This window comes from Salvelinus fontinalis, chromosome 2 (assembly GCF_029448725.1).
Source record: "Salvelinus fontinalis isolate EN_2023a chromosome 2, ASM2944872v1, whole genome shotgun sequence".
NCBI classification, from domain to species: domain Eukaryota; kingdom Metazoa; phylum Chordata; class Actinopteri; order Salmoniformes; family Salmonidae; genus Salvelinus; species Salvelinus fontinalis.
In genome coordinates this window covers 65103606-65127651 of record NC_074666.1, presented here as the reverse complement: position 1 = coordinate 65127651, position 24046 = coordinate 65103606, and the positions used below count along the sequence as shown (strand labels likewise).

At 42.7% G+C, this 24046-nt stretch overlaps 2 protein-coding genes across 4 annotated transcripts in view; one reads left to right on the top strand and one right to left on the bottom strand.

Annotated features, from left to right (window-relative positions):
* Nucleotides 1–998: 998 nt before the first annotated feature.
* On the top strand, nt 999–12166 carry rabep2 (rabaptin, RAB GTPase binding effector protein 2). 3 transcript variants are annotated; one of them, XM_055941797.1, is made up of 12 exons: nt 999–1226; nt 1945–2106; nt 2384–2466; nt 2551–2925; nt 4521–4616; nt 4719–4817; nt 4916–5035; nt 5142–5220; nt 5362–5373; nt 10443–10597; nt 10770–10886; nt 11128–12166. In XM_055941797.1, the coding sequence occupies exons 1-12, from the start codon at nt 1190–1192 to the stop codon at nt 11230–11232; spliced, it is 1440 nt and encodes a 479-aa protein (XP_055797772.1). In that variant the 5' UTR covers nt 999–1189; the 3' UTR covers nt 11233–12166. The 3 variants fall into 3 exon arrangements, with proteins under 3 accessions (XP_055797772.1, XP_055797780.1, XP_055797785.1); XM_055941805.1 differs by lacking the exon at nt 999–1226 and adding an exon at nt 1634–1715; XM_055941810.1 differs by lacking the exon at nt 999–1226 and having other exon boundaries at nt 2015–2106; nt 2556–2925.
* A 709-nt stretch (nt 12167–12875) lies between these two features.
* atp2a1 (ATPase sarcoplasmic/endoplasmic reticulum Ca2+ transporting 1) overlaps nt 12876–24046 on the bottom strand; it is a 28959-nt gene continuing 17788 nt past the window's right edge. Inside the window, exons 15-25 of the mRNA XM_055941523.1 lie at nt 23822–23947; nt 23430–23648; nt 23139–23250; nt 22704–22927; nt 22293–22513; nt 21818–22020; nt 18680–18765; nt 17659–17792; nt 16811–16928; nt 16085–16202; nt 12876–13230 (exon numbers count right to left, since the gene is read on the bottom strand). Of these exons, the coding sequence (XP_055797498.1) occupies nt 13193–13230; nt 16085–16202; nt 16811–16928; nt 17659–17792; nt 18680–18765; nt 21818–22020; nt 22293–22513; nt 22704–22927; nt 23139–23250; nt 23430–23648; nt 23822–23947 (1599 nt within the window). The 3' untranslated portion in view covers nt 12876–13192. The remainder of the gene's footprint in view (nt 13231–16084; nt 16203–16810; nt 16929–17658; nt 17793–18679; nt 18766–21817; nt 22021–22292; nt 22514–22703; nt 22928–23138; nt 23251–23429; nt 23649–23821; nt 23948–24046) is intronic.

Sequence of the window (24046 nt, the reverse complement as noted above, 5' to 3'; positions counted from 1 at the left end):
GAAAGGAAGACCCAGAGTTACCTCTGCTGCAGAGGATAAGTTTATTACAGTTACCAGCCTCAGAAATTGCAGCCCAAATAAATGCTTCATAGAGTTCAAGTAACAGACACATCTCAATGTCAACTGTTCAGAGGAGACTGCGTGAATCAGGACTTCAAAGTCACCAATAATAAGAAGAGACTTGCTTGTGCCAAGAAACATGAGCAATGGACATTAGACCGGTGGAAATCTGTCCTTTGGTCTGATGAGTTCAAATGTGAGATGTTTGGTTCCAACTGTTGTGTCTTTGTGAGATGCAGAGTAGGCAAACGGATGATCTCCGCATGTGTGGTTTTCACCGTGAACTATGGAGGAGGTGATTTATTTAGAATTCAAGGCACACTTAACCAACATGGCTAACACAGCATTCTGCAGAAATACGCCATCCCATCTGGTTTGTTCTTAGTGGGACTATCATTTTCTTTTCAACAGAACAATGACCCAACACACCTCCAGGCTGTGTAAGGACTATTTAACCAAGAAGGAGAGGGATGGAGAGCTGCATCAGATGAGCTGCATCAGACTCAATTGAGATGGTTTGGGATGAGTTGGAAAAGCAGGAAAAGCAACCAACAAGTGCTCAGCATACGTGGGAACTTCTTCAGTACTGTTGGGAAAGCATTCCAGGTTAAGCTGATTGAGAGAATGCCAAGAGGGTGCAAAGCTGTCATCAAGGCAAAGGGAGGCTCCTTTGAATAATTTATTTATTATTATTATTTATTTATTGAACTTTTTTTTTTTTGGTTACTACATGATTCCATATGTGTTATTTCATAGTGTTGATGTCTTCACTATTATTCAACAATGTAGAACATATTAAAATAAAGAAAACCCATTGAATGAGTAGGTGTGTCCTAACTTTTGACTGGTGTAGTATTGTATGTCTTTTCACATATCATTCGCTCATCCCATGACAATACGGTAGTTGGAACTGGGAAGAATAAGGGAAAATTCTATGCAGTCGTCGGCATTAGGAAGGATGTTTACGTAATATCCGTAGGCTTAAACCGGGGAAAGTTATTTCCTGAAGTTGACCAGTAGTGAATAAGTCCTGCCTTGAGCTTTCACACCAACCCAACCCAAATACAGTATATTATTTTCACAACTAAGACATTTGGGGCCATTACAGAACCGACACAAATGATTGATAATGGAACCGTTGGAGAAATCTCAGAATGACGACACTGGTAAGAATGTCACTTAGCTAAATTAGCCATCAACAAGTGTTTTAGCTAGGCTAACTTGATTGCTAGCTAACTAACCCTTCGTGTTAACCAAATCTCACAAATGCGTGTGCATTAAGGAATGTAGCTACAGATCACTGAAAATGTACAAAATGTTGCTATTGCTAGAGCTGTCACTCGCTAAGTGAACTTGGTTGACCTTTCTGTTACTGCCACAAAGTCAAAATTGGCTAAATCGTAAAAATAAATAAACGAAAATATATATATTTTTTCTTAATTTAAGGCTAGTTAGGCATAAGTTTAGCAGTGTAGTTAGGTATAAAATCTGATTTTAAGAAGAGAAATAGGCGGGGGTTTAGCCATAATAATTACGATTTTGTGGAGACGTCAGTCAACCTAATTAGAAGCTATGGCAGGTGTGTGCCAAGGATTGCCGTGTCTCCACTGATACACAGACAAAACAATGTTGTCTGGTAGTTCGATTGTCAACAGGTGTGTTATTATATTCATGAATTGCTTTGCATGTGGTGTTTTGTAATGTTATTGACATCGGAAGGGATCGCCTGTGTAGTAGGACTCAGTGCAATTGCTTGCATGATCATGCTTTATGCAGCTCATAAGATACATTGAGGTCAGTGTTGAACTCTATTCACAACCTTGTATTGTCCTATATTCACCATAAACAGATATCTTATGTTCTCTCAATTTTTCTGCTTGTCAGATGCAATGGAAATCTTGCATGCCCAGCTAGCAGGTTGCCGAGCGCAGCTGGAGCACTGGCAGGGTGTGGCGACGATCTGCGAACTGAGCAAACAGGAGGAACTGGGAGAGCTGCAGAAACAGTGTGACCAGGAGATGCAGTCTCTTCAGGAGGCCCTCAGAGGTCAGAGAGAGAGAGATATGCACAGTGTGACCAGGAGATGCAGTCAGAGGTGGAAGACACCTTTTATACATACCAGTGTTTCCCTACCATTGTATAGATGTGAGAAAGGTCGCTCCATGCCTTCTATTCATCATGCATTCCCAATGGGAACTATGGTCCAAAGTATTGCACTAGATAGGGAATAGGGTGTCATTTGGGACGCAGGTAATGTGTAGGACCCACCTAGATGGCCTGTCATTGTCTGTCATCATCTCATTTCTCTCTCTTCTATTCTCAGAGACGGCTTCTCAATATGAGGCTAGAATATCTACTCTACAGTCTGAGCGTGCCCAGTGGAGGAGAGCCAGTGTGCAGTCTCAGGTGTGTGTATGTTCACCTCAATGTTACTAAACCTATTTCCTTGTCTCTGACCTCTCTTCCTCTCTCTCTCTCTCTCTCGCTCAGGGCAGTGTAAAGAAGGACAGGTTGGAGGCAGGAGCTATGCAGTCCGAGAGCCAGTCGACAGACTCTCCCACCAATACCCTCAGAGAACCAGGAACGGACGGATGGGATAGCCAACCAGCGGAGGCTGAGGGGCCGGGGGAGGGACCAGGGGAGGGTGAAGGGGCGGGGCTGGAGGGCTATTTCTCCCAGAACTGTGACTTCGCTTCTTTCTCCTCCTTCTCCTTGGACACGCCCTCACTGCCACGCCGCCCACCTCCCCAGGAAGACACTGCCTCCCTGGTCTCCACGGGAACCCTGGTGCCCGAGGCCATCTACCTGCCCCCGCCCGGCCACCGTCTGATCACACACACCGAATGGGATTCACTTAACACACAGGTGAACACACACACTTTGACATCAATTCACTAAGCAAACAAGTGAGCACTAGCCACAGAAACACACTCCAACTAGGACTTCTACTGAACAAAAAATATAAACGCAACATGTAAAGTGTTGGTCCCATGTTTCATGAGCTGAAATAAAAGATCCCAGAAATGTTCCATACACACAAAAAGCTTTTTTCTCTCGAATGTTGTGCACACATTTGTTTACATCCCTGTTAGTGAGCATTTCTCCTTTGCCAAGATAATCCATCCACCTGACAGGTGTGGCATATTTAAGAAGCTGATTAAACAGCATGATAATTACATAGGTGCTGGGGACAATAAAAGGCCACTCTAAAATGTGCAGTTGTCACACAACACAATGTCACAGATGTCTCAAGTTTTGAGGGAGCGTGCAATTGGCAGACTGACTGCAAGAATGTCCACCAGAGCTGTTGCCAGAGAATTGAATGTTAGTTTCTCTACCATAAGCCGCCTCCAACGTAATTTTAGAGAATTTGGCAGTACGTCCAACCGGCCCCACAACCGCAGACCACGTGTAACCACGCCAGGCCAGGACCTCCATATCCAACTTCACCTGAGGGGTTGTCTGAGACAAGCCACCCGGACAGCGGATGAAAGGTTTGCACAAACTAAGAATTTCAGCACAAACTGTCTGAAACCGTCTTCGGGAAGCTCATCTGCTTGCTCGTCGTCCTCACCAAGGTCTTTGCCTGAATGCAGTTCGGCGTCGTAACCGACTTTAGTGGGCAAATGCTCACCTTCAATGACTACTGGCACGCTGGAGAAGTGTGCTTTTCACGGTTGAATCCTGGTTTCACTTGTACTGTGCAGATGGCTGACATAGTTTTTGGTGTTGTGTGGGCAAGCAGTTTACTGATGTCAACGTTGTGAACAGAGAGCCCTATGGTGGTGGTGGTGGGGTTATGGTATTTGCAGGCATAAGCTACTAACAACGGACACATTTGCATTTTATCGATGGTCATTTGAATGCACAGAGATACCATGACGAGATCCCGAGGGCCATTGTCGTGCCATTCATCCGCCAACATATATACGACAGAGTGTTCCAGTTCCCGCCAATATCCAGCAATTTTGCACAGCCATTGAAGAGTGGGACAACATTCCACAGGCTACAATCAACAGGCGGATAAACTCTACAAAGGAGATGTGTCGCGCTGCATGAGGCAAATGGTGGTCACACCAGATAGTGACTGGTTTTCAGAAGAAAAAAAATGTCCTTACATTTTTAGGTTATCTCTGTGACTGACAGATGCATATCTGTATTCCCAGTCGTGTAAAATCCATAGGTTAGGGCCTAATGCATTTATTTAAATTGATTGATTTTGTTCTGTGTTATTTTGCTATAACTCAGTAAAATGTTTGAAATGGTTGCATGTTCCATTTATTTTTGTTAAGTGTACTTAAAGCCTGTTAAAACAGTCAAACACCAACGTTGTCTATCAAACAGGTGAGCCAAACTTTACAGGTTTGGAGTGGACTCATGACGTGTGGTGTGGACTCATTATCTCTGATGTGGTCTGATGTGGACTCATGGCGTCTGATGTGGTGTGGTCTGATGTGCAGGTTGAGGAGCTGAAGGGAGAGCTGAGTCGACTGAGGGACGAGAGGACAGAGCTGGAGAGCGAGCTGGACACACAGACTACTGAGACACACAAACACGTACTCCCACCTTTACACACATGGCATATATTGTATATTGAGAAGCGTCAGTTATCCACGGAATTGAATGTTACTGTGTGTGTGTGTGTGTGTGTGTGTTAGGTCTCAGTTCTCCAGTCTCAGGTTCAGACCTCAGAGGCCCTCCTACAGGAGCTGCAGAAATCTTTCAACCAATCACAGAATGCCGTCCATAGCAGGCTGGTGAGTGACAGGCACCTGGTCCAACCAGGGAGGAGGGGGATGAGGTCCATGTAGTGTGTGTTTGAGGTGTTTTGTGTGTGTGTGTGTTGTGTTCCCAGGCGGAGCTGTCTCTCTCTCAGAGGAGGGTGTGTAGCGAGCTGTCCAGGCTAAAAGGGGAGGAGATCGAGGAGACTGATGGGGCAGGGGACGCCAACACACCCCTTGGTCCTACACTACAGGTACAGTTTGTGTGTGTGTGTGTGTGTGTATTCATACAGTCAAGAATCATTGAAATACATAGAAAACATACTATTACTGTATGCACTACTGTACTCCCACCTGTAGGGGGCACACAGTGAAGAGAGGCTGCTTATTGAGATCGTCAACCTAAAGGAACAACTGGAGACCCGCGTGGAGGAGAGCGGTCTGTTCATCTGCCTTTTCTTCGCTCTTTCTTTGTGTCTTTGTTTCTTTCTTTGTGTTGATAAGTTTAATAGAAACTGCCAGCTGTATGTTGGTTTTTAACCATTCTCTCTTTCTCTCTTCCCTGGTACTGCCGCAACAGAAGTTCTACAAGGTGAGTGGACATTGGTGTGTGTGCGCGAGAGCGAGCGAGAGAATTAGAAAATTGTGTGGTATAGAAGGACATAGGAATTAATCCGTAATGCATTACACAGAGGCAGTTGATAACAGGCGTTGACCGTAGTAAACTCATAGGGTGTGTTCGAGTAGTTAGGCTAATGAAGCCAACTTTAGACGAAAGTCAACGAATGTAGTCGGACACTGTAGTGGTTTTCCAACAGCAAAGCTCAGATCAACATGGCAGTGTCAACATAGCTGCAAATGTTTCTGAAAGGTCTAAATAAACTTTTCTTTATCCCTAATATCACACACTCACAAACTGAAAACATAACGTACTTTCTGAAGTGTCTTCAGAAAGTATTCACACCCCTTTACTTTTTCCACATATTGTTTACATTTACATTTACATTTAAGTCATTTAGCAGACGCTCTTATCCAGAGCGACTTACAAGTACATTATTTTTTTTATTTTTTTTTGTACTGGCCCCCCGTGGGAATCGAACCCACAACCCTGGCGTTGCAAGCGCCATGCTCTACCAACTGAGCCACACGGGGCTCCCGTGTGGCTTGTGTTATAGCCTAAATTTAAAATGTATACAATTTTGATTTATTTTCACTGGCCTACGCAATACCCTGTAATGTCAAAGTGGAATTAGGTATTTTGAAATTTGTACAAATTAATACAAAATGTAAAGCTTAAATGTACCACCTGGATTCGGTCCTATGTAGCAACATTTTTTTATTTATTTTTTATTTTTTTACATTTGATAAAAGTAGAGACTCAGAGCAAGAACATGGTATATCATACACTGCAGTTCAGGAACAATGGGAAAGTAACCCCACATTTGAGAAAATGGCCCGTGAATGTTTTTGTACACCTGGAGAGCTCTTCTTTGTCTACACCCATTCAGCATCGTTCACACCTGCTTAAGCCTTAGCTCCACCCATTTCTTTTAAGGATACACATGTGAGGCCATGTGCTAAAACGAGTGAATATGGTAGTGTAGTAAACAACCAAAGATTTCAAGATTAAAAGTGGTGAAAGTAGTAGCAAAAAGTAGTAGTAAAAAATACACTTTATCTAGTCTTTGGTCTATATCCTAATCTGACTTTGGTGCAGGTCATGTTGTTCTTCACATTACCGTCTCTGGTAAACACACACTATATCAAATCAAATCTGTTTATTTGTCACATGCACAGGATACAGAAGTTGTAAACGGTACAGTGAAATGGTTACTTGCATAGGAGAGTCTTTTGTTTAGACATGTAGCTAGGTAAACGATAAATGATGATCCCAACTCATACTACCATGCATGATTCTGCAAGTAGCTAAAGATAACCAACTAGGTTCAATGACATTGGGCTATAACTAACAATGCAAATGGCTTTCTGAGATACAAATATTGTTACTATACAGATCATACATGTAACATTAGCTAGCCAGCCATCTATCTAGCTAATGGTACACTTTAACTTGCAATGAAAACCACTTTCTGACAAAATTAGAGACTTATAATATCTGAAAATGTAGCTAGACTCTTACCCATATACATGGATGAACGCTTCTCCCTCTGTCATGAATGCCATGGTTGCCCTTAGTTTGAAGATGTAATCCGGAGACAGGTGTTTTATACAATAGCCTTTTCGACTCTCCGCATTTGGCAATCATCTCTCTGCTTCAACCAGGCATTCCACTGATTTCAAAGCTCGGTCAACGTGAGAACAACACTGTTGATCGCCGTTTCTTCCCCCATCATGGTCATCAGAAGACTACACATTACTGAGTCTGGTTCAATTGAAATGTTTTTACCTAAATCAGGGATTTTCTCAACCTCGGATCATTTTCAGAGTCAGAGAGAGTCAGCATGGCACGATCGTCCTCCAGAAAGTAGTCCATCACAACTTTCTCCCACTGATCTTAGTCGATAGCGCTATTAACTTCAGGGAAGCAGTGCAACACTTTTTCAGTTCTTTCTGATATCTTTCAAAAAAAGCTGCTGTAGAAAGGATTATCCACACATTACTGAGCAGCTTATGTTATAGACAGAAGCATGCTACAATGGCAGACCAATCTGAGCTCATCTCTTGGCATGTCCAGCCCATCTATCTCAGCAAATCATGGCTAGCGGGAAGGTTCCTGTATTTTTCTGTGGCTAAACCAACTATGCTAGTAATTGAACAATTGTATTCTTATTTACAGATGGCATGCAAGTTTGTTATTAAGGCACTTGAAAGTTCACATGTTCCAGAAGGCATTTCTGTCCCAAAATGCATTTTGATTAAAAAAAAAAAAAAAGTAAAATTGCCTCCATGTGAAGTAGTGACGTGCGACATGCGCCTAGCTTCTTGAAACAGGTCACAAAAGTCAATAAATATTCAACCCCTTTGTTATGGCAAGCCTAAATAAGTTCAGGAGTAAGAATTTGCTTAACAATAATAAGTTGCATGGACTCACTCTGTTCAATAACCCCCTAGAGTCGATATCCTCTGTGGAAATCTAGTTAGCGTAATAAAAAACATCCCCAGCAAAATCCATCTGTTAAGGTTGGAGAGATGTTTTTTTGCATGGGCTGCATCTCAATCCATCGCATCTGCCAATGGCGGCCTTCCGCATCTGGAGTGGAAGGTGGCCGAACTACAGCGGTGTTTGTCAGACCATGAGACATCCCGAAAATGTGTCTTCTCACAAAAACATTTGTAGCGTCAGAACGGTTTGGCCTACATGAGACTTACGAACATGATGGTGTTCTCCGTTTTAGCTCTACTACCCCCCACAAGCGCCACAGGACACATATGAAGTCGACTTGTGTTCTATCAGTTTGGTCTACACAGTAATATGACCCCTCCATGCAAAGGTGAGACTCACTCGAACACGTACAGTGCATTCAAAAAGTATTCAGACCCCTTGACTTTTTCCATGTTTTGTTACGTTACAGCCTTATTCTAACATGGATGAACATAAGTATTCAAACCCTTTACTCAGTACTTTGTTGAAGCACCTTTGGCAGCGATTACAGCCTCAAGTCTTCTTGGGTATGATGCTCAAGCCTGGCGCACCTGTATTTGGGGAGTTTATCTCGTTCTTCTCTGCAGATCCTCTCACGCTCTGTCAGGTTGGAACGGGAGCGTCGCTGCACAGCTGTTTTCAGGTCTCTCCAGATATGTTAGATCGGGTTTAAGTCCGGGCTCTGGCTGGGCTACTCAAGGACATTTGTCATTGTTTTATAGATTTATCATAGGGGGAGAAAACAACAATTGAATCAATTTTAGAATAAGGCTGTAACGTAACAATGTGGAAAAAGTCAAGGGGTCTGAATACTTTCCGAATGCACTGTAGATGTTGATCGTTTTGACGCCCACAAGACTCGTCTGAAGCCTGGTACCAGTTAAAAATATTAATGAAAGTATATATAAAAGCAGTTTAGTGCCAAGTTGTTTTGTTAAATATGGGTCCCAATTTTTGTTTACATTTCCTGATCTTTCATATCTTTCTCAGATATTGGACAGACACTTTGACACTTCATTTTATCAAATAAGATATATTCTTTATATCTAAAATTCTAAATCAAATAGCTAAATTATCATTGGTATGACCATCTTAAAACAATCCCACATGTTACCTATTTGACAGAGTTAAAAGAATGAAGTGTACAGAATAAAACAAATTAAAAACATGCATCCAGTTTGCATCAAGGCACGAAAGTAATACTGAAAAAAATGTGGGAAAGCAATTCACTTTTTGGCCTGAATACAAAGTCTTATGTTTGGGGCAAATCCAATAGAACACATTACTGAGTACCACTCTCCATATTTTCAAGCATAGTGGTTGCTACATCATGTTATGTGTATGCTTGTAATTGTTAAAGACTGGGACATTTTTCAGGATAAAAAATAAATGGAATGGAGCTAAGCACAGGCAAAATCCTAAAGGAAAACCTGGTTCAGTCTGCATTCCACCAGACACGTGGAGTGAATTCAACTTTCAGCAGGACAATAATCTAAAACAAAACACGAGGCCAAATCTACACTGGAGCTGCTTACCAAGAAGACAGTGAATGTTCCTAAATGGCTGAGTTACAGTTATGACTTAAATCTGCTTGAAAATCTATGGCAAGACTTGAAAATGGTTGCCTAACAATGATCAACAAACAATTTGACATAATGGGCAAATATTGTACAATCCAGCTGTGCAAAGCGCTTAGAGCAGTGGTGTCAACTCATTCCATGGAGGGCTTAGTGTATGCTGGTTTGTTTTATCCTTTCAATTAAGACCTAGACAACCAGATGAGGGGAGTTCCTTACTAATTAGTGACCTTAATTCATCAATCAAGTACAAGGGAGGAGCGAAAACACTACCCCCCCCTGTGGAATGAGTTTGACACGTGGCTTAGAGACTTACCCAGAAAGACTCACTGCTGTTATCGCTGCCAACATTGATTCTAACATGTATTGACTCGGGTGTGAATACTTATGTAAATATGATATTTCTGTATTTAATTTTCTATACATTTCCTAAATAAAAAGTTCACTTTTTCATTATGGGGTATTATATGTAAATGGGTGAGAATCTATTTTGATTTCAGGCTGTAACACAACAAAATGTGGAATAAATCAAAAGATGTGAATACTTTCTGAAGCTATTGTATAGTGCATTTGTTAGAGTTCTCAAATATCACTTTCATTTGTATCCCCTGTAGCTTTAGAGTCGCGGCAAAGCTGGTTCCTGTTTCAGTCACGTCTTTGGTCGTGTCCGCGTTGGTCAAACAAAAACACTGATTGGTTGACAAGTAGTGCCAACCAGTTGCCAGGCAATGGCTGTATGGTGCCATCGGTGAAAAGCAACTGCAGAAATTGAAGGAGACTCTATCAAAAACCGCATGATCACATGGTTTTTCATGCGGTTCATGCAGTTATCCACATAATGCATTTTGAAAGGCGGTGACTTGACAAAACGTATCCGCTCCAAGTCTTTCCCTTGTGAGATAGGTCGTCTGACCTCAATGGGACTTCCTTGATAAATAAGCGTTCAGTTAAAATAGTCCTGTTGACCTTTGCCCTCTGCAGTGCAGCTGTCCAGTCTGAAGACCGAGATGGAGCGGGTCCAGTGTCAGAAAGAGAAGCTGCAGTTGGAGCTACAGACCTGTCGCATCGAGCTACAAGGCCTCAGGGTGGCGCTCTCACACCTACAGGGAGACAGCAAGACTCTCACCCATGACAAGGTACTGTACAGGGAGACCAGGGATAGAGGTGTGTGTGCGTCCGTCTGTCCGTGTTATACCTTTTGTGTACTTATCTTTCCTACTTTGGGAACACTAACATGTTACTGTAGCTCTCTCTCTTTATCTCTCTCTTACCCTCACCATTCTCACTCCCTTTCTATCTCCCTCCCAGGCGTCCCTCCAGCAACAGTGTTTGGAGCTGCGTAGCCAGATCATCAGTATGCGTTCTCAGGTGGACACCAGCCAAACGGTGCAGAGGGACTTTGTCCAGCTTTCACAGTCACTGCAGGTACAGTACACTGATTCAGGACCAGCCCACTCAGGGTGTATTCACATTGAGTTGGTTTATGTTAGTTTACAGCACTGATCTAGGACCAGTCCAGCTGGATTCCATTTTCAATTTTGGTCCATAGTCAAATGACGATGAGCCTTCCCCATTGTCTCTCTCTCACTTTCTCTTCTCTTACTCCAACCCCTCCCCCCCCCCCCCTTCTCTCACTCTCCCTCCATCCTTCATCCCTTTCTTCTAGGTGAAGCTGGAGTTGATCCGTCAGGCTGACACTCTGGACCAGGTCAGGGACATCTTGGAGGAGGGGCTTCCTGAAGAGGGTGCCCCGCCCACTGGTGCCACGTGAGTCTATCAGAGCAGCACAACAGAGCCAAAGCGACGGGAGAAACAAGAAATATTCCAAGGGTGACCAATAAGAACGCGGCTGGACATGAAGTGCAACAGTATAACCACAGAGAAAGATTTGACCACTATCATGACTATCCCTGCGTTGAAGAGGAGTGGGCTGAGCAAGGAGCTGTGCATAATCACTGATATACAAATCAGATTGCATTCCAGACAACTCCTAATGAGAATCAGATCTGTGCTGGCCTTGCTCAGGCCAGTCCTCTCCAACATTGGGAATCACCACCTCCGCTTGTAATGTGACTTGGAATATTTGTCTTTGGAGCTGTTCAATGATGTTCTGATTTTTTTGGGGGTTGCACTTCGACTCATGTTGCTTGAGCGCCCTCCATCATTCCATCTTTGTTTTTAAAATGTATTTTCTCATGTTCAATGACCAAACACTCATTCTATGACCAAACGTAACCCCCTTTTTTAAACTGGACTCATTGAGATAACTTGAATATTTGTATTGAAGTTCCTGACTCGACATTCCCGCTAGTCAGATGTGATGAGAAACACTCCATTACTGCTTTAGTGGAAGTCACTAAAAGGCAATATGTTGAGAAAAGGCCAGTATCTACTACTGTAAGTTATACCGTATTGTGATACTTCTGATGCATGTAAATACACATATGCACACACACATCCACCTCTCAGGACTTCCGATCATTGATCTAATAGCACTGCCCTTGTTGATACCAGCGAGTAACACTAACAACCCTGTTTCAAACCACTCTGACACAATTACCATCTTTACCTTTTTTTTAGACGTTACCATGTTTTTAAATGAAGAGTAAGAGATAAGAAACCTGTAAAAAATAATATGAATGAATTTGGCATTCTCTCTTGTTGATACTAATTGCCGTAATATATAAATATACATTGAAAGACTACTCATTGCAGGATCATGTTCTTCTTGTGTAATTGTTTGCGGAGAGAGCGGTGTGTGTGTGTGTGTGTTCACCCTGTTAAACAGCTGGGAAGCATGGATCACTTAGCACATGAAAACCCTGGGAGGCCTTCCAAATAAAGTGCCTCCAGAAGATTCTCTTTGTTACCTGGCAGGACAGAATACCCCACACCGAGGTACTGAAATGGGCTGGAAGTGGTAGCATGCAGTCCACCTTAAACAATCACCAACTAAGATGGCTTGGTCATGTCATCCGCATGCCAGAGGGCCGACTGCCGCCGAAAGTGCTCAACGGTCACATGAAGGCCAACGCTCTGCTGTTGGTCAGAAGAAGCGGATGCAGGACCGAATTAAAACCCCTCTGAAGAGGTGCAAGATCAATCCATCCAGTATAGAGGACCTAGCCACCTGCCCAACATTCTGGCCCATTGCACAATGAGAGCGCATCAGGAGTATGGAGGACGAATGCACACATCTGGAGGCAAAGCGTGCAGAGGCATGCTAACAGGGCTATTCCTGCCGCCTCCAACCAAGCCTTCACATGCCCAGTCTGCATCCGCAGCTGTAAAACCATGATTGATCTCCACAGCCACCAAAGGACTCCGAAGTAAAGGAGAAGATGCTTCTCATCGACCGTAAGTAAGTGAGATACTGGGAATAAAACCAAAAACAATTAACCAGCCACTCTCGCATTCTCTTTCAATACAGTTTTATTTTTTAAGAATAGTCAGAATAATTTGAATATATTGTTCATGTTCATAACACTTACCTATATATATTAACTTTATTTCAATACATACACAGAAAAGAAAAAAAAGTGTTTATTTGCACGTTTTTTTTGTTTTGTTTTTATAATTTTTTTCTGGTGGCTTTTGTATGTTTCATTCTTTGAGCTTGTCAACAAAAAAAAAATCGCACTTCTAGTGACGGTCTGCGCTCTCGTTTCTGGGAAGCGCTTCCACCGATTCTCTTCTCATTCTTTTCTCTCCTTTATACTCCTCGTGTTCTTTTAGTCCCACTTCTTGCTTACTAGATTGTCATCAGCAACTGCATGGGAAAGAAAATAGCTGTCATTTTCAGGGTATTGGCAACCGGATGATGTAGGACTAGACTCAAGTCCCAAATTGAGCACTAGCCCCCAGGGATCAATTTGGAGGATAGGTATAAGCAATATGGGGAACATTGCAACCCAGCCTAAAAATGACCATATTTTTTATAATACAACCCTTTTAGATCTACATGAAGTACTATTGATTGATGTGGAGTTGGGCATGCATCTATTCTGGCCATTTAGTTATATTTTAGTACTGCTCAATTTATGTTATCCAACACCTATATACTCAACACCAAATATTGGTGGTTCTGTGTAGCTCAGTTGGTAGAGCATGGCGCTTCCAACGGCAGGATTGTGAATTCCCAGAGGCCGCACGCATGACCAAGTTGTTTTGGATAAAAGTGTCTGCTAAATTATACCAATATTTTTACTATGTCCATTAAAAAAAACGACTTTTCCATACAATCATAGGTGTATGTTGACCATAGTTAAATGTTGATGTTGGAAATGTTTTATATTAACAAATTAAAACTGCAATGGCTAACCTTGTCCCCAAGCACGATGGTGGAAGAGTCTACAAAGGCAATTACTACCTAAATGTGACATTATAGCCATAAAATTAGACAAACTTTAAGCAGTATGGGGATACATAGAAACCTCTAGGAAGACACTCACACATAGACTTTAGTGAATACATGTAAGACTGGGTGTTATATATATTATCAGTGTAAATTCAGTGTTGACACCATCTGGACACAAAATACAAAACCATTGATTCATAAACAAAGTGAAAACAGGATGGAAGGGTGGAGTAGCCAAGGCAGTGGCAGGTATAGGAAACGTGAGGTTGAGGGCAATGAAGAGATATGAAGACACTTGATAGGAAGGTAAATCATATTAATCATTATTATTATGAAAGACTTCACAATTAAATAGATTCATATTTAGAATTGAAGAAAGTCTGGATCAATTTTCACTCTAAGCTGTTTCCGTGCGCGGCCACACACCACCTCCAGGACTGCCGTGCAGAAGAAATGCCAGCCCGCACAGAGATGCAAGAGATTGAACTTCACTATCAGCCACTTTTAATGCAACAAACCAAAACAAATCTAAGATTGAGTCTGGGATTTTTTTGTAGACAGAGCCACAGCTAACCTAGGCAGCCGGTAGTGGGCTCTAGATCGTTTCCTCAACTGCAGTACAGTGGTAGAAAAAGTACCCAATTTGTCATACTTGAGTAAAAGTAAAGATGCCTTTTTAATAGAAAATGACTCAAGTAAAAGTGAAAGTCACCCAGTAAAATACTACTTGAGTAAAACTCAAAGTATTTGGTTTTAAATATATTAAGTATCAAAAGTAAATGTATAAATTATTTATAATTCCTTAAGCAATCCAGACGGCACCATTTTTTTAATATTTTTTTTTTTTACGGATAGCCAGGGGCATGCTCCAACCCTCAGACATAATTTACAAACGAAGCCTGTGTTTAGTGAGTCTGCCAGATCAGAGACAGTAGGGATGACCAGGGATGTTCTCTTGATAAGTGTGAATTAGACCATTTTCCTGTCCTGCTAAGCATTCAAAATGTAACGAGTACTTTTGGGTGTATGGGAAAATGTATGGAGTAAAAAGTACATAATTTTCTTTAGGAATGTAGTGAAGTAGAAATATAAAGTTGTCAAAAATATAAATAGTAAAGTACAGATACCAAAAAAAACAACTTAAGTCATACTTCAAAGTATTTTTACATCACTGCTACAGTACACATTTTCCTAGTTAAGGAAAATTATGCCTTTGCAGCATGAATGGAGGATGCTTTATGTACCAGCCGGCCCACAGGGGACACAAATGTATTACTGACTGGGCACATCAAATCCTAAAAAATAGTACCGATCAAGCGGCCACTATCGGCTGCCGGGGTTAAGCCAAAGCGCATCGGAGTATAATTCTATTGACGGGTAGCGCACGTGTGGTGTGCGCATTTGATATTCTTTGCTAGTTAGCGAGTTATTAGCCCAGTTATAGGTAAGTATTGGTGTTACAAAGCCTCATGGCAGCAACCAGGTTTTCCCTCTACTCTGGCCTTGCGCCTGTCTAATTACCACACCTGTTCCCACTGAACTAATTGACATTCCTGCACTATTTAAGCTGCAATTTCCCCCCCTAGCATTCAGTTGTGCTGGTGATTTTAAATCGGGTAGCCATCTTGCTTTTGTTCTTTCTTTGTTGTGCATGACTCTGACCAAAAACCACAACAATTCTAAAACCTCCAAACAACCCAGTGTGCTTTGTGTGTGCAATAAACTCAAGTATTGGATTCCTGCTCCATCTCCTCATTCCTCTAACATCCTGACCAATGTACAATAGCGGTAGCAACAGTCCTAAACCAAATTTACAGTCCACCCTAGCGCCTTTTCTTCAATTGGTCAGCAATGGGGTGTTACTGCTTCCTACAAGAGCATCATGTAAAAAAAAATATTCAAAGACTGCATTGAACACCCCATATAGGCTACTGTAGGCTATATCATAGAAATCAAAATTGTGAAAATGTTATGGAATTTCCATAATTGGTTTTGTTGGTAGGCCACTCTGATAGCCATACATTATGCTCAAATAGCCACGATATCCTATTGGCTGCTGTCTAAAATTGTAAGGGTACAGCCTCAGTGTTCACTGTAAACGCGCACTGGAAATTGCTCAAAATTATCACAACATTCAAGTTTCCACTCACAAGACCTGAACTTTGCCCAGGGCCCAAAATAGAGGGAACATTTCTGTGGATATTAACAGGATATTATTACAAGGAATAATATAGATTTAATCGATAACAGATGTGTGTGTCCTTACCCTCCAGGTAATTGCGGGCCACAAACTTGAGGACCTCGTCAATGAGGATGACAGGGAAGGAGAGCTTGAGCACCACCATCCATTTCTCCACGTTCAAGTGGGTCAACTTAAAGATCATCTGCAGTGGAGAGGACAGGCACATTTCAGACACGTATTACATACTACTACTTAGTTATCACATACTCTTACGGCTAGATTCAATCCGATCTGCCCTTTTCGGCTATGCACCTTTTTTAAAAGCTGGTCTATGCAAATGTTTACGCGTTTGCATAGACCACTCACTGTAAACGCTGCATATGTAGGCTCAATTGGGAAATTCCCTTTAAATGTCAATCGCACTATAACGGCCCAGATTGAATCTAGGCCTTACTCAGTTATCACTCTTAGGGCTCTATTCAATCTGTATCGCTGATTCATTACAGATTATGTGATAGAAATGTTCAGGTAATTTACGATTGAGCCGACATATGTAGCGTTTACCGTGAATCCGCCGCTAACGCGGGGACATTGCCTTTAAATTTCAATCACGCTCTAACGCTGAATATCACAGTAAAGGGGAGTGTATAACAATAATGTTTGACTGGGAGAGAGAGCGAGAAGCAGACAGAAGGCGAGAAAGAGAGGCAGAAGGAGATCGAGAGAGTAAGACAAAGAGAGGTGGATGTAGGATCAAAACTAGTGGTCCTTTGAGCCAGAGGGTTGTGGTGCGAGGTAAGGCAGACTTACGGGCATGGGGTCGACGTAAATGATCACGAAGTGGAGTGACATGGAGAGGGACATGGCTCCAACCAGCCACAGGTTGCTCCAGGGGGGCATGCGCAGCAGGGACTGGTTCTCAGACAAACTGGGAAGGGGGGGATGGGGTGGAGGGGTTACGTAATCCACGCTGGCTAAACACTGTGTGTGTGTGCTGAGATGTTTGGATCCTTCTTGAAATGTACATTTGATTTGTGGATCCAAATAAAGCATTTAAAATGTGTGTGTTTATACACGGTTATCCACAGAGGTGTGTGCCAAGAGGTGTGCAGAAGCATGTGGGGATCTGAGATTACATGGTGAGGGATGGAGGATAATGTTTGTTCTGCACGGTTAATCTAAAATTACTCTTCCAATTTCTTTGGGGTTACACTACACTTTCAATGTAATAGCTACTTCTGAGATTAGGCTTTCATATCATACTCTTGATACTCTGTGTTTTAGAAACACACTATTATAGAAGTGCTATAATTTATAAACATAAGTGTTTTATATAACTTTACTGTTCATGTTCTACCTCTAAGTTGATATACTGTGTGTGTATCAAGAATTACAGTGCTAACAAACTACCAGTGTTGCAAGTTTTGAGGACCCAGATTAAACCTACTCCTGTCCTGCACTATAATGCATGTCAAATGGATAATCTCCATTGAAAGTGCTTTTTTTAGTCAAGGAGTAGGCTTAATCTGGGACTGGGAAACAGGCCCTTCATGTTATGCCTAATTGAATCTTGCATTTCTACCATGAATCTTCAAACATTGCTTTATATTGAACCAGGCAGAAACCCAAGTTGCTTCTAGCTCTAGTTGCAGTCTGACCTGTTGAGGGCATTGCACATCTCGATGGTGACCAACACAGACAGGGCCATGGTCATGGGCGGAGCGGCCTCAAACACCTCACAGTGGACGCCGACAAAGTCCTCGTTTTCCTCGTGGCACTGCATGAAGTGGGACTGAGGAGAAAAATCAGAAATTAGGATGGAACCATTTACTGGATTATCACAATCATTCACTGTACATTTTTGCTAAGTAAGAAGTTTAAATGTAGATCCTAGTGAGACCCTACACCTAAAATGAAATATCTCCAAGATTGATGATGATCATGATGAAGGTCTTTGATCATTACTGTATTTTAAATGAGGATCTCTTGATGATAATTATGGTTTTAGACCAATGACGCGATATATGAATTTGTAACTGCAGTGGCACTTTTGTACTTTGTATGGTTTCTTTAATTATTTGGTGAAGCCAAAGACAAATCTCTACATTGTGTTGAGTTTTTTAAATTCTAAAAAACAATAGTTGATTAGTATCTGATACAGGTGTGCTGGTGCTGGGATGGGACAAAAGCCTGCACAGCCAGCAAAGGTGGAGACCACTCCCTGTTCTACAGAGTCTTGTACATCCCAAATGGCACCCTATTTCTATAGTGCACTACTTTTAACCAGAGCCCTATGGGCACTATATAGGGAATAGGGTGCCTTTTGGGACACAACCTCTGCTCTACTCACCAGACTACATTTTTGCTCAATAACTCATTTAAATGTAAATCCTAGGTAGCCCGTAGCCCCAGGATTGTATAGGGAAAAAAATAAAAAAGATATATATATTCAGATCTACATGGAGAGCAATGAGCTAGGCCTAGGGTTCCGATTGGTGATGCTACCAAAGATGTTGGATTTTAAGATGAACGACCAATGCCGTTCAACATTGTCTGCTTAAGGGGGTGCCTTTCCCATAGACACCAAGGAGATAGCAGTCTGCTTAGTTCATTGACTTCCATTGAAAGAAAAATGTGGGAGGTCTTGCTTCCTCTTCCGTATCTGATGCTGCTACTCACCAGCTGATAGAAAGACACGCCAGGGCCGTCGTCACTGTAGAGGAACCACCAGGCGGCAGCAGCAACGGTGGCAGCGCCGACGTAGCCTGGAACACACACCACAGGAAGTCAGGTAACATTGATCTCAATTATAATTGGTCCTATTTGATTTCCTTTTTCTGTTGGAAGTATCAAGATGAGACGATGATATACTTTGTTGTTTACTTGTGTGAAAATTTTCTTTGCATCACTTTTAATTAGTTTCTTTTTTTAATCTACTGTGTTCCTTTATCACGAGGATGTACAGAAACAGTATAACATGAATTTGATTATTGCTTTGGCTTCAGTTTGTGTCCCACCACTATGCCAATAAAGCACTGCTCAATTTGAATGTGGTGTTGTAGAGAGGGGGGTGTCTACGCTGTACGCCAGTGGAGGCTCCTCAGAGGAGGAAGGGGTGTTTTTTGTTGTTGTGAAACAGTTATCCTTTTTAGATAAAACTATACTAAATATATTCACGACACCAAATAATGGATTAAAGGTCTACAGTAGCCTCAACAGTACTCTCTAGGGTAGCACCATGGTGTAGCTGTAGGACAGCTAGTTTCCGCCGTCCTCTGACATGTTGTCCACCCAATCAAAGGATCAGAGAATGAATCTAGTACTGAAAGCATAAGCTACAACTAGCTAGCACTGCAGTGCATAAAATGTGGTGAGTAGTCAACAATAGTTGAACATTTTTGAAGCAAGAGAGAGAGAGAGAGAGCTAGCTATATTTCATTGGATTTTTTCCCACTTACTTAGCTAGTGAATGCAGCTAGCTAGTTTAGCCTACTCAAACACCCGGCTCAAACAGAAAGGAATGCTATGTTGAATTTCATAACTAAAAATGGTGAAATATAAAAAAAACTACTTATCCTCTTTTGATAAAAAGTACTAAATATATTCACGTCACCAAATAATTGATTAAAATACACTGTTTTCAATGAAGGTCTACAATAGACTCAACAGTACTCTGTAGGGTAGCACCATGGTGTAGTTGGAGGACAGCTAGTTTCCGTCCTCTGGTTACATTGACTTCAATACAAAACCTAGGAGGCTCATGTTTCTCACCCCCTTCCATAGAATTACTTACACAGTAATTATGACAACTTCTGGAGAACGTCCTCCAACCTATCAGAGCTCCTGCAGCATGAACCGACATGTTGTCCACCCAATCAAAGCATCAGAGAATTAATCTAGTACTGAAAGCATAAGCTACAGCTAACTAGCACTGCAGTGCATAAAGTGTGGTGAGTAGCTGACTCAAAGAGAGAGAATAGTTGAACAGTTTTGAACAAATTCATTTCTTCAAAAATGAAGGCGAAGTGAGAGAGAGAGAGAGAAAGCTAGTTATATTTCATTGCATATTTTTTTTCACTTCCAATTACTTCGCTAGTGAATGCAGCTAATTACTTTAGCCTACTCAAACACCCGGCTCAAACAGAGAGGGATGCTATTTTAGCTAGCTAGCTTTGGGTATCCAACACGGGAACTCTTCTAAGTCAAGGTAAGCTTTTGGTTTTATAAATGTATTGCCACTGGAGCCCCCACCAGTGTAACTGCTAAACTGCTTGCTGACTGTACTGTGTGATTGTATCGGGTTTACTAATGCGTTAGTTCTAGTAGATATGTTGACTATGACATTAGATAATATGGTGACAACGATGTAGGCTGTGTGTAGCGGGAAAGTATTTTTTTTGCCTGGTCACAGACAGCTGATGTGTTATGCACTGAAGTCCAAAAGCGAAGGGAACTGTGAAAGGAGGTCGATCACGTAGATGCGAGAAGGATATATACTACAAGAAAAGTAATCATGCTGTTTGTATGTGGCTGCTATGAAAGTGAACTGTGTTTGATCAGGGGTATATTCATTCCGCCGATTCTGTTAAAACGTTAAGCAAATGGAGAAGCAAATGGAAACAAAATGGGGACAAACCTGAATTTGTCCAATAGAAACTCTCGTTTGTAACGGTTGGATTAATGATTACACCGTAGATCAGCTAGATGCCTTGATTACTCAAATTTCTCTCGACCTCTGCACCTACATTGTAAACTTCCATTCATAGGCTAAGTTGTAGAAATCTAAAGATGCGTATAGGGAAAATGTGAGTATCATGTAGTAGCCTAAACCTATCGATGTTACATTGAGCTGAGGGGATGGAATATAAATGAAAGTTATCCAATATGCTGTAATAGAAATAAAGCCATGCTCATAAATTTTTTTTATCGTCCTCCCTCATCTTAAATGGCACCGACCACAACTGCTGCACGCCCATTGTTGGGCAAAGCAGCAGTAGGTGAGGGTTGAAAGCTCTAAGCGTTTGACGTTGGGTCAGGGTTGTATTTAGATTTACGACTGAACCAGGGATAGTTCAGGGTTGGAGAGTCAGACATAGCTTCATGAGATAGAATTAGGTCAGAGATGGATAGTGAGCATAGCGTCTATGTTGAACCTGGAACATGACTCTGTTCCAATATCCACGCTAGCGTACTACATAAGCCCCGTTTCTAACTACTGCTAACAGGTCCCATGTGGCTCAGTTGGCAGAGCATGGCGCCTTGCAACGCCAAGGTTGTGGGTTTGATTCCCACGGGGGACAGGTATGAAAAATAAGTTTCTCTGGTTAAGAGCATATGCTAAATTACTCAATTTTGTTCATGTAAAAAATGGGTTATTTGACCGGATCTTGTTTGTTTACACTTGGAAGATCTGATTACAATCGGATCACAAGGAGTCTTTTAATCGTCTACACCTGTCTAAAAATGTGGACACAATTAGAATGTGGACAAAGGATGCATGTTAGCACCAGGTATAGACGGGGCTTTAGACACAATATCCACCATGGCATACTATTTAGAAACAACATCCACACTAGCAAACTACTTAGAATGAGGCAATGTATTGGTCATGCATTCACAATGGTTATTCTAGTGACCCCAACGGTTGTTGAAGGAAAATGAGAGGAGGAAAGCATAATGGCCAGTGCATTTGTAATTGTTTTGTTTTGTATTTACTGTTTTTGATGTGTTCCTGACTTCCGAGAATATATTTCCATATGCAAATGGGCAATAAAAGTGTTGTCATATTATATGGTATGGTATCTTATCCTATCATACCTCCGATGGCGAGGTATCTGAAGAACAGCCATCCAGAGATGAGGGGCTCCTTGGGGGAGCGGGGAAGCTTGCCCATGATGTCCAGGTCAGGGGGGTTGAAGCCCAGGGCAGTGGCAGGGAGACCATCAGTCACCAGGTTGACCCACAGCAGCTGGACAGGGATCAGAGCCTCGGGCAGACCCAGGGCAGCGGTCAGGAAGATACTGAGAGATGGAGGGATGGATGAGGAGAGCGAGGGAAAGAAAGAAAGAAAGAGAAAACAAAGAAAGGAGAAGAGTAAGTTTTGACTAGAACTGTGTGTGGCAGTCATATTGATGTTCTTGCTCACGGTGGTGTCTTGACAGCCAATACAGGAGCGTGACCAAGTAGTTATGGTGCTACTACAGTGAATCTCTGTCTTCCCTCTAGATTGGCATTCAACCACGGTTATGTCTGTCGCGTTGTGGTCACTTCAACCCATCCCCTGAACACTTACCAGACGACCTCACCAACGTTGGAGGAGATGAGGTAACGGATGAACTGCTTCATGTTGTTGTAAATGGCTCTGCCCTCCTCGACAGCTGCCACGATGGAAGAGAAGTTGTCATCAGCCAGGACCATCTCAGAGGCAGACTTGGCAACGGCAGTGCCAGAGCCCATGGCGATGCCGATCTCGGCCTTCTTCAGGGCGGGGGCATCGTTCACTCCATCTCCGGTCTGGTGGAGGAAGAGAGAAAGAAGGAAGAAAAGAGAAGGTAGAGAAGGAGGATGACTGTTAGTGATGTGTTCTGTATGATATGAATCGTATTTCCGCAAATATTCGTTTTTTTGTCAATTGGATGGTTGTACAATAAGCTTTTGAGTTTTGTATAGGAGTGTCTCCTCTGTTCCTGTTCCCTCCTCTCACCATGGCGGTGATCTCGTCGAAGCCTTGCAGGAACTCAACGATCTTGGACTTGTGCGAGGGCTCAACGCGGGCATAGCAACAGGCCTTGCGGACTGCTTTTTTTTGCTCGTGGAGGGACAGATCGTCAAACTCACGGCCAGTGAAGGCTCGGCCAGTAGTGTCCTCATCCTCGGTGAAGATGCCAATACGACGGCAGATAGCCACGGCTGTTCCCTTGTTGTCACCTGAGAGAGGGAGAGAGTGAAGTATTGTTTTTTTCTCCTCAATTTATTTCAGTCCTCTCTGAGACCACCAGAGTGAAATATAATGAAGGAAAGACAACCAACGGAGAAGAGGTAGATGGATGGAAACAGAGGGAGTGATAAAGGTTTTCCAGAACTTCTGGTTGGAGGATTCTTGGAAAAGCACCAGATTTCTGCAGTCCAGCATACTGACCAGTAATCATGATGACGCGGATGCCGGCAGCCCTGCACAGCTCGATAGCTCCAATGACCTCCTTACGAGGGGGGTCTAGCATGCCCACGCAGCCCACGAAGGTAAGGTCAGTCTGAGGAGCACAGACAGAGAGAGAGAGAGAGGAGACGTAGGGTAAGTGCTTCGGATGAATTTAGAAATTCCAGTAGTACTGTTTGTATTTACCTAGTAACTCAGGAACCCCTTTATTTACCTGGAAATTAATACAGTAGGTACTTAAATCCGCCCCCTCCCCCCTCTCTCCTTTCTCACCTCGTAGTCGCCGAACTTGGTGGCGTCTTCGAGGTTCATCTCTTCTACGCGGAGGGGTGTGTCGCGGGTGGCCAGTGCCAAGCAACGCAGGGTGTCACGGCCGGTACCCCACTCCTTGATCACAGCCATGATCTTGTTCTTGACAGGCTCGGACAGGGGCACACGGGTAGTGCCAACACGCACATATGCACACCTCTCAATAACACCCTCGGGAGCGCCCTAGGGAGAGGGTGACGGAGGGAGGGAGAGAGAGAACGGTCAGGACTCAAGGAGCATTTTGGAACTTTATAAACAATCACTGCAAGATTGCTATAGAGATTATTGATATGACAACGTCACTGGGACCTTTACTCTGAACATTTCCATAGAGACTGTTGGCGGTGTTCTCTCACCTTGACGAACATCTTGTTGCCGACAGCGGCCTTAGAGGACTTGGCTGGGGAGCAGAACACTGACATGGACTTCCTGTCTCTGGAGAACTCCAGGGTGAACTCCTTCTTCATCAGCTGCTTGATCACCTGGGAGAGAGACGGAGAGTACATGGGTTAGAGAGGGAGGGAGGAGAGGGTTTAGAAAAGGAGGCAGGCGTTAGAGAGGGAGAAATGGGAGGTAGGCTG